The sequence below is a fragment of the Colletes gigas genome, unplaced genomic scaffold (genome assembly GCF_013123115.1).
Source record: "Colletes gigas isolate AHSC1104 unplaced genomic scaffold, ASM1312311v1 Colletes_gigas_Sc00012, whole genome shotgun sequence".
NCBI classification, from domain to species: Eukaryota; Metazoa; Arthropoda; class Insecta; order Hymenoptera; family Colletidae; genus Colletes; species Colletes gigas.
Genome location: NW_025106641.1, coordinates 7,653,499 through 7,666,912, shown reverse-complemented (window position 1 = coordinate 7,666,912; position 13,414 = coordinate 7,653,499). Strand labels below are relative to the sequence as shown.

Genomic DNA, 13,414 nt, shown 5'->3' with positions numbered 1-13,414 from the left:
ACGTCGGCTCGAGTAATGCGAGGCACACGAAAGCTTAGCGAATTTTAATGCGTTACGATAGTGGCCGCGTCCCGCTCGTGCGCTGCCCGATCAATAAAATTGACATTGTACGCGCGAACACCGGGGAACCCCGAGAAATATTTACGACGTGCGAATGCATCGGTGCAACGATGCGGCCGCCGCGCGGACGGTTTAACGCCGTCGCGCGTTAAAGGAGTTTAGACGAAACGCGGAGAGTCCCGGCCGATCCGCGTTCCCAATAACGCCCACGGGGCTGTTCCCGACGCGTTACAACGATCGTACCACCGATAATTGTGCTGTAATTGCTTCATCGTAACCGTCCCGGGGCCGTAACCCTTCGAACGGTTCACGACTTGGAACACCAACTCGACTTCGAACTTAGAACTCGCCAGGGGAGACTCGAAACCTTGGAAAGTAACAGCTGTAGTTAACGCGAGATATTCGACGGAAGATGAATATTCGATTTATACGACGAATTAAATTTTTTTCGAGGCATTAATTCCTTTCTGCCTTACCGGTTGTCGTACGTGTCGCACTCCGAGAATTTATGGCCCGCCGAAACCTCTCATCAAATGTAAATAGAGACGAGAGAGTACGTGCAATTATTTACATTGCATAGAGATGAATTTCTGTAGTCGTAATTAAACGAGGCCTCGCCGCAGATGGGTACCGGGCGAACCATTATACCGCGAGCGGTTACTGGCGTTTCGTAAGAAAGTGTCCTTTTAATGTGCTCGAGGAGTCACAGTAAAAGACTTCTTGAAATTTTCATACTCTCTGCTTATTTGGTGCGAATGGAATATTTAATGGAAAGAGAGTACTATGGGGAAATGTAATAAGAGAATTGTTTAACTCTTTTTTAATTAATAGTAGGTATCAGTAACCCCTTAACGTTCGATTTAATTCCAAATCATTTTTCAAACATATACTATTTAATTTTGATTAAATTTGATTAAATTGGCCACGAAAAAGAATAGATTTCTAGCCTTATAATTTTGAAACTGGACATCAAGAACTCGTCATTGTACGACAAGGGGTTAATAATTTCAGTCCACCGATCAAACTCGGATCGAAACGTTTGGAAGTCCAGTAAAACCAGACTAAGGAACAGAGAAGTGCTCGAAAGCTTCGAACGCGAATATCAACGATGGGAAAGGACACTGGTGGAACACTTTCAAGCAAGAGAATCCCTAAAACGCGACGATGCATCTTCCTTCCGGCAGCCCCGGAGTCTGAGGATCCCCGGGTGTCGTCTCGCGTCCCGAACCATCTTCGACGAAAAGAGCCTCCTTCTCGCCGCGAGAGGGTCTCCCCGTGGGGTTTCGCGAGGGCGTAAAGTTCCTCCTGGCTGGTTGGTATATTCGTTTCCCTGTCGGGAAAATGGCGCCAAGCGCGGACTCTCCCTCGCGCCGGTCAGGCTGGCCCTAACGCTCCGCGCGACGAGCGAGCGGCTTCACGACTCGCCCAGGCCTTTCTGGCCCCCTCCGTCTGCTGGCCCTTCGCGTTCCTCCCTCATCTCCCTTGGCGGAGGACCTAGAGGGTCCCTCTGCCCCCGTCGCCGTCCTTCTTTCGCCCGGTGGCATCGTCCTCGCGTCTACAGGCTGAAGCTTCACTCGCTGATGCGGAGCACTGACCCGCAAACTGGTTCCTCCATTACACAAGGCTTTCTCCCCCTACCCTTTTCTCTCCCTTCTACCTTCCCCACCACTCCTCCTACCTCCCCTCCCCCTCTCCAGACTTCTTTCTCCCGCGTCTCCCCGTGTCTCGGATCACTTCGATTCCTCTTTCGTTCGCTCTTCCCCACGGGCGCGCGGCCGCGTCTCTTTTACTTACAAGTAGCCTTCCTGCGTCCGTGTCAGCTTCTGCAACCCCCTGCGGAACGATCGGCCTCGTCAAGACGCCGGAGATTCGGGCCAAAACCCGCTCTCGACCAGCGATACCCCGAAACCTTCTCGCAAGGTTGTGCCTTTATAGGTGGCCGGCCCTCTCCTCCGCTTTCCTTCGCGTCCCTTTTTCTTCTTTAACGGCGCTTTCCCCCCTCTACGTCCCCCTGGGACGACGATGTTCCCCTAACGGTTGTGACGTTAGGGTGTCCCAGAAAATATCGTCTACAAACTTTTCGTTCGTTAATTTATCAATTGTTTGCTCATCGACCCTTCGAACTTTGGTTCTTGCGATTGTGAGTTTCGAACCCCTTGCAACTTCGTTGCACGGACTTAATGTGTTTCGTGTTTATGTTCATTTAATTTAAGAAACCACTTTTCAATGTTTGGGGGTTTAAGAATGATCCCCTAAAATGTTAAAGTAAAATTCGCGAAATTACACCGAATTTCTTCTTGAACTCATAGTACCTAACTTTCGTAATAGGTGTTCAAAATGGCCTCCTTGAGTCTAAACATAAATCTGGAGTCTATTGGCTGTCTCACCCCCTCTGTTTCTCTCGATATTATTCATATCTGTCATTTCTCGACTAGATACACTTATTTCAATATACTGACACCTAGTTAATCAAATACAAGATTCAAATAATAATTGAGTGGAATTAAAAAAACAAGGCCAAATAGGACTCACGTTCGTATGAACATTTTTTATTGTTTTCTTGCGTAGAATCGAAGGTAGATCGTAAATAGATCGTAGTACGATTTCGTCCTAGACAAGATTCTTTAAGATTTCTCTCGCTATTGAATTTGATGTAGAGACTCCGAGTGTAGGAGATTGTTTCCACCTGGTAGCAGCGTCCAACAATAAGTCGAGAGCCTCTAGAAAAATCATAGCGAAGAGTTCTCTAGCGTAAAGCTTCCTAAGCTATACGATCCCTCCGAGGGTCGCGTTAAAATTCCAAGGGGTCGCAGAAAGTTTTAGAAAACATAAAATATGTTTTTTCGCTCTACTGAAATGTCAAAATGTAACCAGTATTATAAATTAGATTAATTTGATCATCGAAAATGATGAGAACTGTCGCATTCGCGGTAAATAAAATTTAATAATTTTGTCTTAGTTCGCTACTTATTCGTTACGATATAACCGTAAGAAGAAAATAATTTCATAATTTCATTTTTTTCTCTCGTACCTATTACAAATTGAGGCCACGAGGGCTAAAATGGTTTGATTCTTAAGTAGCTTGACTTTTACGTACAAAATTAGTTCCATACAGTGATATTAGTTGTAAAGAAACTATGAAATGTTTGGCTTAGATGGAGTTTGTTTTTGTTTTCGTAGTCTCGATTCATCTGATTTAAATAATACGATTTTAACTTGATAAAATTTAGTCGCAATAGGAGTAACGAACGATATCAAAAGTCGAAGAAGAAGTCGATCTGGGGTCAATAAGTGTGTGCCATACATTTGAATTAGGCGCCAAGATCGTTATCAGCGCTCTAGTTACGTGAACCGAGGCGTAAAGGGTTAACTTGGAGAACGAGATCGCGGATTCGACGTACGATTGCCTCGTCGTGATCGACAATTTATTCGTTTAAATGGAACAACTTGCTCATAGTCTATTACTAAATTAAAAAATAGAAATCGTTAATATCGACGACACGAACGGCAACACGACGGATTTAAAAGTTAAAATATCAAAATAAAAAATTCTTCCTTAAATTTCCAGCGCTTTAGAGGATATTCAAATGTTAATATACTCGAGTGTTCGAACACCTATGAAAGATTATTCGAGGTTGCAAAACAGCTTCGTTCGCTAAAATCTCGCGCGTCCACCCTCGTGCGCCCCTTCTGCGTCCATTTCTCATTTTCGTTTTTATTCGACAGAGTCGTTAAATAAAGAGGGAATAACGAAGAAAAAAAATTCGAATATTAAATTGTTCGAATAATCGCGAGGCTACTCGGAATCCCCCGGACGCGCTAATGAAGTTTTAGAGAGCCATTCGTTCGTGTCTCGCGTTTTCCCCGCGGCGTTCCGCCGCCGACAGACGTGGAATTAGCGTTGAATTAATTCGCACTTTATCGCCTGTCCGAAGGCGACCGACGATCGCTGCGCGATGCATTTTCACGGCTAATCCACGGTATCAACGTGACTAATTTCATTGGCACCGCGACGATAATTGGCCGATCACCGTTCGTGATTGTTCGCTGCATCCCGTCGACGCCGTCTCGCCGGAGACGCCGTGCGTTGCGACACGCTTTGCTCGTGTTACACGCGACCGATAAACGTCGAGGAACGCGCACACATCGAACGTAAAGACCAGCTATTTTTGTCAACCAAATACCGCGGAATGCACAGAAAAATTCCGTGCAAATGTTTCCACCGTCTTTCGCGATATCAACCCCCTCGGGGCCATTTTGACCCAAATCGAAATTTCGTATTGTTACTCGGTGAAAGCTGAAACATTGCCATTATAAAATAAACTGATTCTGCACCGTTTGGTCGCATTAACGCAACGAACTCCGTGCCCATATTGACCCATATATGAATTTCTGTATTATTATATTTGTAAATTCTCTATTTATTATTATCGTTTACTTTCACAAGCCCATGTAGTACTATTATTATAGTAAAAACATTGCGATTCTAAAGTAAACAGTTTCCATGGGTCAATATGAACCCACAGTCCAAAATTGTTCTCACGCAACGATGATTGCCATTTGGGATTTAAAATAAGAAGTAAGAGAGTAAAGTTGTTCAATTTTAAGACAATTGGTAACATAGAATTTAGCTATAATAATTTAGTAGTACACGAAATCAGAATTTCACGGTCTCTTAAAGGCGATTAAATGCAATTGACGCGATTAGAATCGAATTTGATCCAGTAATTTATCATGAACTGTGCACTTGGAATTCTAATCGCATTCTTCTTGTAAAAGTCACTTCTAACAGTCACGTATCTATAAATTATTGTTTGATTAAAGTGCCCTGAAAGAAACATCCTAGGGTTCATTAACGCGTATATTTATTTTAAAACTATCCTTGAATGTATATATAAATAATGTATAATGTACAAGATTGATCTAAAAAGATTCACAAATAAGAAACTGAAGCCCAAGTGACTCATATTTTAATAAAATATCGTTTTTATCTGGTGCAACGGTGCAAGTGCAGTATGCAGATTTTTTTGAGAAAGTTGACACGTTCTCTGCATTTATAAAGCGATATAAAAATGGATAATCGTGATCGAGTACTTCGAATATTCTGTTTCAACCGATGACACGAAAGCTAAAATTAAAATTAATTGTTTAATTGCTGCATAACTTACGAACGTAACGATAACTGTAAACTGGCGTTTAATCAAAGATTTTAAACGTTGATGACGGAACGTTTGAGCACCCGCTGGGATAAAGTAATATCCTAACATAAACTACGAAATATCTTATAATGTATTGCATTTTCAATGCTCATGCCTCGACACTTTTATACGCGAAACGATGAGACGAATCGATTTATGTAACAAGAAATGCACACTTCGATATAAAAAAAAAAACAAGTGTAAATGCATGTTGCACTTGCACCGTTACGTGGTAAAAAAAAAAATTATGTCATCGACAGATGACAGAACAGATGGCTCTGTATTTTTTTGTATCTTATCTTAAGAGAAAACTACAGCTTGTCCTAGCTCTTGGTGTACGATGAGATTAGAAACAATGCAATTATCCCAATAAATTTCATACGTTTAGAATAATTTGAATATAAAGAATTGACATCGACACTGTACGATCAGCGACTGTTTTGAAATTTTGTGCAAAATAAATAATAAGAACGCGACGTATTGCGAAGTAAAGACATTTAACACGTTCGCGATCGCGCTTCGGTAAAGTCGAAGTGTAGAATGATAATCGTCCGGTGAAGTTAATTTTTTTTACGTCCCAATGGAAACCAGTTTGTTGATGTTAATATTATGCTGAATTAATATTCATGAGAATATGGGGCCAGATATAGAATAAATCGTGATGTAAGAATTATCCTCTGTTACAAGTACGAGAACACCGTTTTGATTATGGTTTAATTGTACTATTTTACTACTAACGAGACCCCGTGCAAATAAACGCCTTTGAAACCAAAAATTTATTGCTCTTGTATGAATTATGCTCCGAGCATAGTCGTGTGGACAACTTGTGCCGTGAAGAAAAATCAAAATTTCCGTGTATGAATTATACGTACGATAGAACCTCGCTTGTTGCATGAATTTTCAGGACCAATTTCTTGCAACAATCGAGGTTCTTCAAATAGTCATAATAACCAATGTGTTTTTAAATTTTTCTAATGAAAAACATTTTAAAAATTAACTTTTTTTTAAGTGGGATGCACAAACTGCTAACAAATGGTATTTATGAGCTCTGTAACTTCGAGTGTTTTGATTAATATATTTACGAAAATGAAAGGTATCGTAATGTATTTGCTTTTTGTTAATTTTTTAATTGATTTGAAAGGGCATAAACTGCACGAGCGATCATTTTATGCTATTTCTCGTTCGTATAAATGTTCGACGTAACTCCTCGCCCGCTGTTCATCGCAACTGGCGAGCAGTCAGTCGCTAAAATAAACGAAGTGAACAAAAATAAGTACTCTCTTCTACCTGTTACGTTTTAAACGGAAACTTGTAAATGAGGGAATAAAATCGAGACGAACGGTTGGCATATTCAATCACTTGTACACACAAACTGCAGTCGAACATCGTTTACAGTGGTCTCGAACGAATGACACACTTTACTCTAAATACGACAAATAAACAGTTTAGCCGATCGATTCTTCTCGTTGCTTGCGTAACGAGAATTACACTTCGGTAACAATCGAAACACACCTTGATTCGCGTTACGTCCACGCCAGTTGTTTGAACATTAAAACTATTGTTGCTTCTCACGCAACACTGGAACTGCAACGAATGAAAAAGTGTTTCGAACACATTTTTCGCCATTTTATTGCTTCCAATGCGCGTGAGAAACGCAAGGATCTTGCGATCAACACAGTTTCCAAGCGAATCGAAAGATAAATAATTCTCGAATTTATTTTTAAATTAATTTCTCTGTAAACTTCAAATCTGCACCTGTCATAAATGTGAAAGTTCGCTGACAGGTATAAATATATTCTAATTTTAGAAATTCTATTTGGACGATATTAACCAATTGCTTTTAAAGAAGAATACTTATGAATAATAATGGGAGTTATGTAATCGATCGAATGCACTTCAGTGCTTCGTTAAAGAGGAATATATTACACCCTAATAATAATATTTGACCATTATTTTTAGTCTCTAGCAAGAAATAAATATTCAATTCAATTTATTTCAAACGAGCGTTTGAACTTTACTTCGAGCTATCTTCAGCCTGGAAGAATAAAGAATTATAATACAAAAACTGTATAATGTGAGAAAATAATAAATAGACTGAAAGCTAAACTATCTACTCTAAGAATATAAACGAACAGATGGATTTTTCTTAAAATAAATTGAGAATACTATGCTTTTCCCTTGGTATCCCAATAAAGTGTTCCAATAATGCTAATCACGGATCGATGAAGAAAAAAACATTATCGTGACAGTTTTAAAACTATTTACTTACTGCAAAGTCTTCGAGTGATACATTATTTATGAGGAAAGCACTGCATAAATTTTACGCCGGAATACAGTCATTCCGTGAGCATGGAAATTTGTGTTAAAAATAATTGTAGGAACGTGTTGAAATAACTCACGACGCGAAAGACAAATTACAGATATGCTCGATATTAATTACAGGAGTTTGATTAATAATCCTGATAAACGTGTTTCGCGTATATAAATTCATACCTGAGAACAAATACTGCGCTTGATAAAACTACGCGGCGTAAAGTGCTTTAAAGTGTATCGATAAATAAACACGATTGCTGCGCGACGTTTATTAAAGATTTCGGTGCTAGTACGAAATTAATTGCAACATTAAACGCAGTCAGTTCGAGCGCGGTTATTTTTAATAAGAGAAGCAATTCGCGATTGCCTTTGTGATCCGACGATTACTATTAAGGAAAAAGTTTAACAACGAAAGCCTTTTCGGGCGAAAAAAAATGAAAAGCACAGGCAGACGATTACGTATAATGTTTCAATTTTCAAACAACCGTGACACATTTATGATCCCAAGAATTTATATTACAAACGATCTTAGTAAATCGACATTGACATTGTTTCCTTAATTAAAATTTTAAATGTCTGTTAACAGACAGTTATTAAGGATCAATTTTGAAATAGTTTCGTAAATAAATTCTCATAATAGTTCTACAATCTATAGAAATTTAATAAATATCGATGTAAAGTTAAAACCTCGTTATTACAACCTAATATTCCACGAATGATCCAGACCTTCGCGATAATTAAATAAATTTCCCCCGGGTATCAAATTGTAAGCGTCAAGATGGTAAGACGCGGATGAACGTCAAAGTAATGTGGATGCTTCTTTAAACTTAGCAACGTCACCTATAAATATGTTTGCATTTTCACCTATTCCTATTTATGTAACGTTAAAATGACGCTGCTTAGCGCTCCAATGAAATGTATTCTGAGCGTTAAGCAGGGTGTTACTGTGCTTCGTCCGACACGTAATTAGTTTATCTTCTTAGTAAACTCGCTCAATTATTTTCTCCCTTGCAATATATTCTTCTACGAATGAATCTGTACGTATTAAATTTTGTTCTCACAAAAATTAATCGCGTCTATGTGATCGTGTCGAAATTGTAAGGTTACCTTTCGAAAGGACTTAAACAGACTTGGAAATTGATTCGATGTCTAAAAACCAACTATCCAAGTGCAATAAATTCAGCACAATTCCACTTCGAAAAAATTCTCGATAATTTTTAGCACGGAACCATACCGTTAAATAGATCAACAGATAAACGTGTAGAGAAATAGAAGAAATTTTTCAGAAGCTAGAAAGAAAGTAACGAAATATTTCTGACCGTTTCAAATAATTAACTGTTCTTTAAAAAGCTTCCTGATTTTCTTATGCGTTAAAATAATTATCTACGATATGAAATAAGACCGTTTCTCTAGAGGAGCATTCTTCTGTAATTGGTTATAAATTATAATCCCGTACGAAATCATGGTAATTCAGCTGGAATCACACGGATTTCTTTCCGCTATGTCCAATTAAAATTTGTAACCGTTATTATAAATTGTGCGCAAAACTGTGCCTCGACCCGTTAACCGTAGAAACGAACGAATAATTTTTACTCCGTTCGTTTATTTCGACGATAAATGGGTCAAAACCGTAACTTTGTTAATAATACGTACGAATTTGAATTGTGTATAGCAAACGGAGCATACGTGATATTGCGTATACGATCGAGCATAATTCGTCCCAAAATCAAAATTTTAGGGTATGAATTATACAATTGGTTGATTACTAATTTGGTAACTCATAAAACGAGAATTGATATTTGATAATTTTTTTACAGCATAAGGGTTTGATGAAACTTTACGCCACTTTCCACATATATCCTTTAACATTTCAAGATACATATATTCTTTTTTCGTTACGTTTCATCGACTTTGGAAGAAATAATAAATGTTATTCTTTATGTTGATGGCGTTGATAGGTGTGCAGTCTAGCATGTTTTTCCTTTGATTTAGAATAAAAAATCGAATGACATTTCGTTCATAATAGTACTACGCGTCGCACGAACTAACATTCTCCGTAATAATAATTATTAAAACTATGTTTATTGCATGATTAAATTAGTAATTTACCGCAAGAATCAATTATCTTCGATAATTTTCTATTTTTTAAGGAGGATTTCAGTTCATACGACATGTAGTACTGTCGTGAACGAAATGTCGTTCGATTTTTTATTCTAGATCGGAGGAAAAAAATGCTAGACTGCACGTATAAGGAATGACATTTACTATTTCATCCAAATTTCAATAGAAAGAAGAAATATTTGTATCTTGAAATGTTAAAGGGAAAGTCTTTATTGTAGAAAAACTGTCAAATATCTCGTTTTACCATTTTCCACGAGTCTCCCCCTTCAAGGGTTAAAATTCCACGTAAATCGTTAACAAATAAAATTGACGAGTAAAGTTCGGAATCTGAAGGCGAATGGACCACCAGGAAGTCGATCTTCAAAAAATATGTAAACATGCAAATTGTAGGAACGTGAAATGAATTTTCATTAAATCGAGTGAGTCAACTCGATTCCTAGGTATTATGTTCGATTACAAGAAGTCCTTTGAATCTCACGTAACTTACGTTCGAAAAAAATGCATGAAAGCCCTTAACGTTATAAAATTTTTATGTGCAACCTGGTGGGGATCAGACCCAGAAACACTTCTAACGCTCTACAAAAGTCTAATTCGCTCTCATATTGATTATGGGTGTTTCGTCTACTATCCCAAGACCAAAAGAGCAAGAGAAATATTGGAAAAAGTCCAGTTTTCGGCATTACGGACTGCCCTAGGCTGTCGCATCAGTACTCCAACGAACATACTGTTAGCAGAATCCAAATTACCATATATCAATGATCGTACTAAATTCTTGTGTAATAATTTATTAGAGCTTATTAGAGCCATTTCTAACACCTGCACACAATCCAACAAAACAATCAAACAATTTTACTACAAAAATAAAAATAAAGCTAGAAACCTCAAAGGGCTGATGGAACATTGTATTATCAATATTTTTAGTTCAATTAAAAATTTATCCATAGAAAACCGGTACAGTATCTACCGTCATGAATATAGTACTATCACTACCTCAGTCCCAGTCAATACCGAAATTGGCTATTTACTTAAAAATTGCGACTATCCAAATTCAACACTGGACAATTACCTATCAAATAGTCCTTCCTATTCAATTTGTACTGACGGTAGCAAAATATCAGGAGCCAATTCGGTAGGGTCAGCTTGCTTCTGTAGTGAACTAAACGTATCAATTGTAAGAAGTTGCCCTACTACCTTATCGGTTTTTACTGCAGAATGCATTGCACTGAATGATGCTCTAGATTTAACTCTTCTTAACACAGAACACAATTATACAATCCTATCTGATTCTCTCAGTGCTCTTCTTTGCCTCCAGCACCCGAAGATAGACATAAGAATTAACCCTTACATCCTCAAAGTTAAAAAAAAATATAATGAATTCAGACTAAGAACGGTTAATGATAGCCATATAGAATTTATTTGGATACCATCTCACTCGGGTATTTGGGGCAACGAAAGAGCTGATGCAATGGCCAAATCTGCCACTATAGAACATTCCGATAAAAATATCAATATCCCAATGACTGATTTCAGAGAAATTTTAAAACGAGACTGTATTTCAAACTCCATAAGACGCATTAAAGAACAAGGGAAGGAGAAAGGAAAGGAATATTTTGAATTCTTTTATAGAGAACTTAAGAAACCGTGGTTCTGGGGCAAAAAACTCACACGTGAGTTTACTACTACAATCAACCGTTGTAGATGCAAGCACTACAATCTTGCCGCTTCCCTGTCTCGAGTTGGCATAATCAACTGCGCGAGATGTAATTGTGGCGCCGAGAAGCAGGATCTCAATCATGTTGTTTTTCAATGCCCTCTGTACGAGGCACAGAGAGTCGAACTCATGGAGGGGTTCAAAAACGCAAATCTGTATCTCCCTCTGGACATGAGATCCCTTCTTGTAAGGCCAAACATTGTAGCATGCAGTCACATACATCGTTTTGTTAAAAAATGTAACTTACAAATTTAAGGTATTCAAACCACATTACTCTTGTAAACCGTAATACTCATGTATAGCTATATAACTCTTACGAGAGTTTCACGAAGCTAATTAATAAAAAAAAAAAAAAAAAAAAACGTGAAATGAATCGTTAGAACGTGACACAGAGTATGACAGATCGAACGATCAGCCTCGCGTTGGGGGGTTGAAAAGGTTAAGAACCGGCGGGTTAGCTTGATCCGGGAGCCCTGTCGTCGATCATGATAGATTGCAATGAAACGTAAAGTCGCTCACCCGTCGCGGACTGCGTCTGAAGCAATAGTCCGATCAGCGAGACCAGGACGTAGGTGTTGTATCGGGGTGTCACGATACCCCGTCTCAGGGTCGTCATCTCAGGCGGCCCCCGCCAGGTGCCCCCTTGACCCTCCGCCGTTCCCGCTCCCTTCTTCGGCAGCTTTGGCTTCTTAACTTCCGCCTTGTTCGTTCCCGCCAGCTCCGCGGCGCGTAGTCCTCGTGCTTCGCATCTCATCTGCCTCCTCCGATCGATTCCCGCTACCCCGTTAACGACAGTTTTTTCCCCGAGATCACCCTCGATTTACCACGTATCCGTCCGGCAGACGTCCTCCCGGCAGCCTCGTCATTTACACCACCGCACGCTGAAAACGTTCGATCGTTCACGGGCTCGATCGAAAAACTGACGGATCCTAAATCGTCTATCGAAACGATCGAATTGGCGTTTTCAATCGGATACTTCACGAGGCACGGGGCCACGACGCCACGCGACAACACGACAGAATCCACCGTAGGATGGTTAGCATTTCAACGAGGAAAAGTCACGCGACCGGCTGCCAACCGAGAGGCCTAGAAATCCCGCGCTTGACGCGCCGTGACCCGTCGACCGAGACACCCGCTACGCGGAACGATCGTCGCGCTTCGACCTCGCGGCAACATCTAACACACCTATCGACCGTGCTCTTCGCTATATCGTCCAATTTTCCACGTACCGTGGGGGGCGTCGCGAGACCCGGGGGGTACGAGACAGAGTGAGAGAGAGAGAAAGATCACGTGCCCGGGGTTTGGAAACTCACTGAACATATCACACCATCCACGAGGATTTGCACGGGCAAAGGGAGGGCCCCTCGTGGCCGTGCGAGAATCGATTCGAAACACCTGTAGAGAGACCGTGGCGTTCTCGTTCTCGTTCCGGGCGAGCGGTCGAGCGTCCTGTCACCGTCCGACGACCGTACTTTCTCGATGCTGTCTCCGGGAAGGCACGCGTCCTCCAGTCCGCGGACCCGATCGTCCCCGTCACGATCGACCGACGCACGGCACAGCGACGCACCACCCGCGTACCAGCATCATCGCGATCGTCGTCCGTCGGGCTCCTCGGTCAGACACGTGGACGATGGCGAAATCGACCGGGGCCCCTGCGTAACACGGTGAGCAACACCGTGCTCTCGACCTGCCTCACGCACTCGATCCTCGTCGATCGTTCGCCAACGAGTGACGGACTCCGCCGCTCGTTCGCCGTAGCCGATCGCTACGGTCTCGCGAACGGGGCAACTACGCACAGGCGGCCCGTCTCTCTCGAACTACGCGGGTAGTTTCGGAGGCGCGCGGATTCGTGTCGATGGGGAAACCAAGCGCGCACGAGGCCGCCCGACAGACTGAGAGTAGCAGTCGACAGTCGGCAGGCAGCAACGGCAGCAGCAGCAGCCAGCAGCCAGCAGCCAGCTAGCAGGCTAGCAGCAGCAGCAGCAGCAGCAGCGGCAGCAGCAGCAGCAGC

General features: G+C 41.0%; 1 protein-coding gene across 1 annotated transcript in view; it reads right to left on the bottom strand.

Annotated features, from left to right (window-relative positions):
- The window catches only part of LOC122398986 (follistatin), a 63,780-nt gene extending 51,623 nt beyond the window's left edge, over window positions 1-12,157 (bottom strand). The window contains exon 1 of the mRNA XM_043399262.1: window positions 11,923-12,157. Coding sequence (XP_043255197.1) covers window positions 11,923-12,157 — 235 coding nt within the window. The remainder of the gene's footprint in view (window positions 1-11,922) is intronic.
- Between the last annotated feature and the right edge of the window lie 1,257 nt (window positions 12,158-13,414).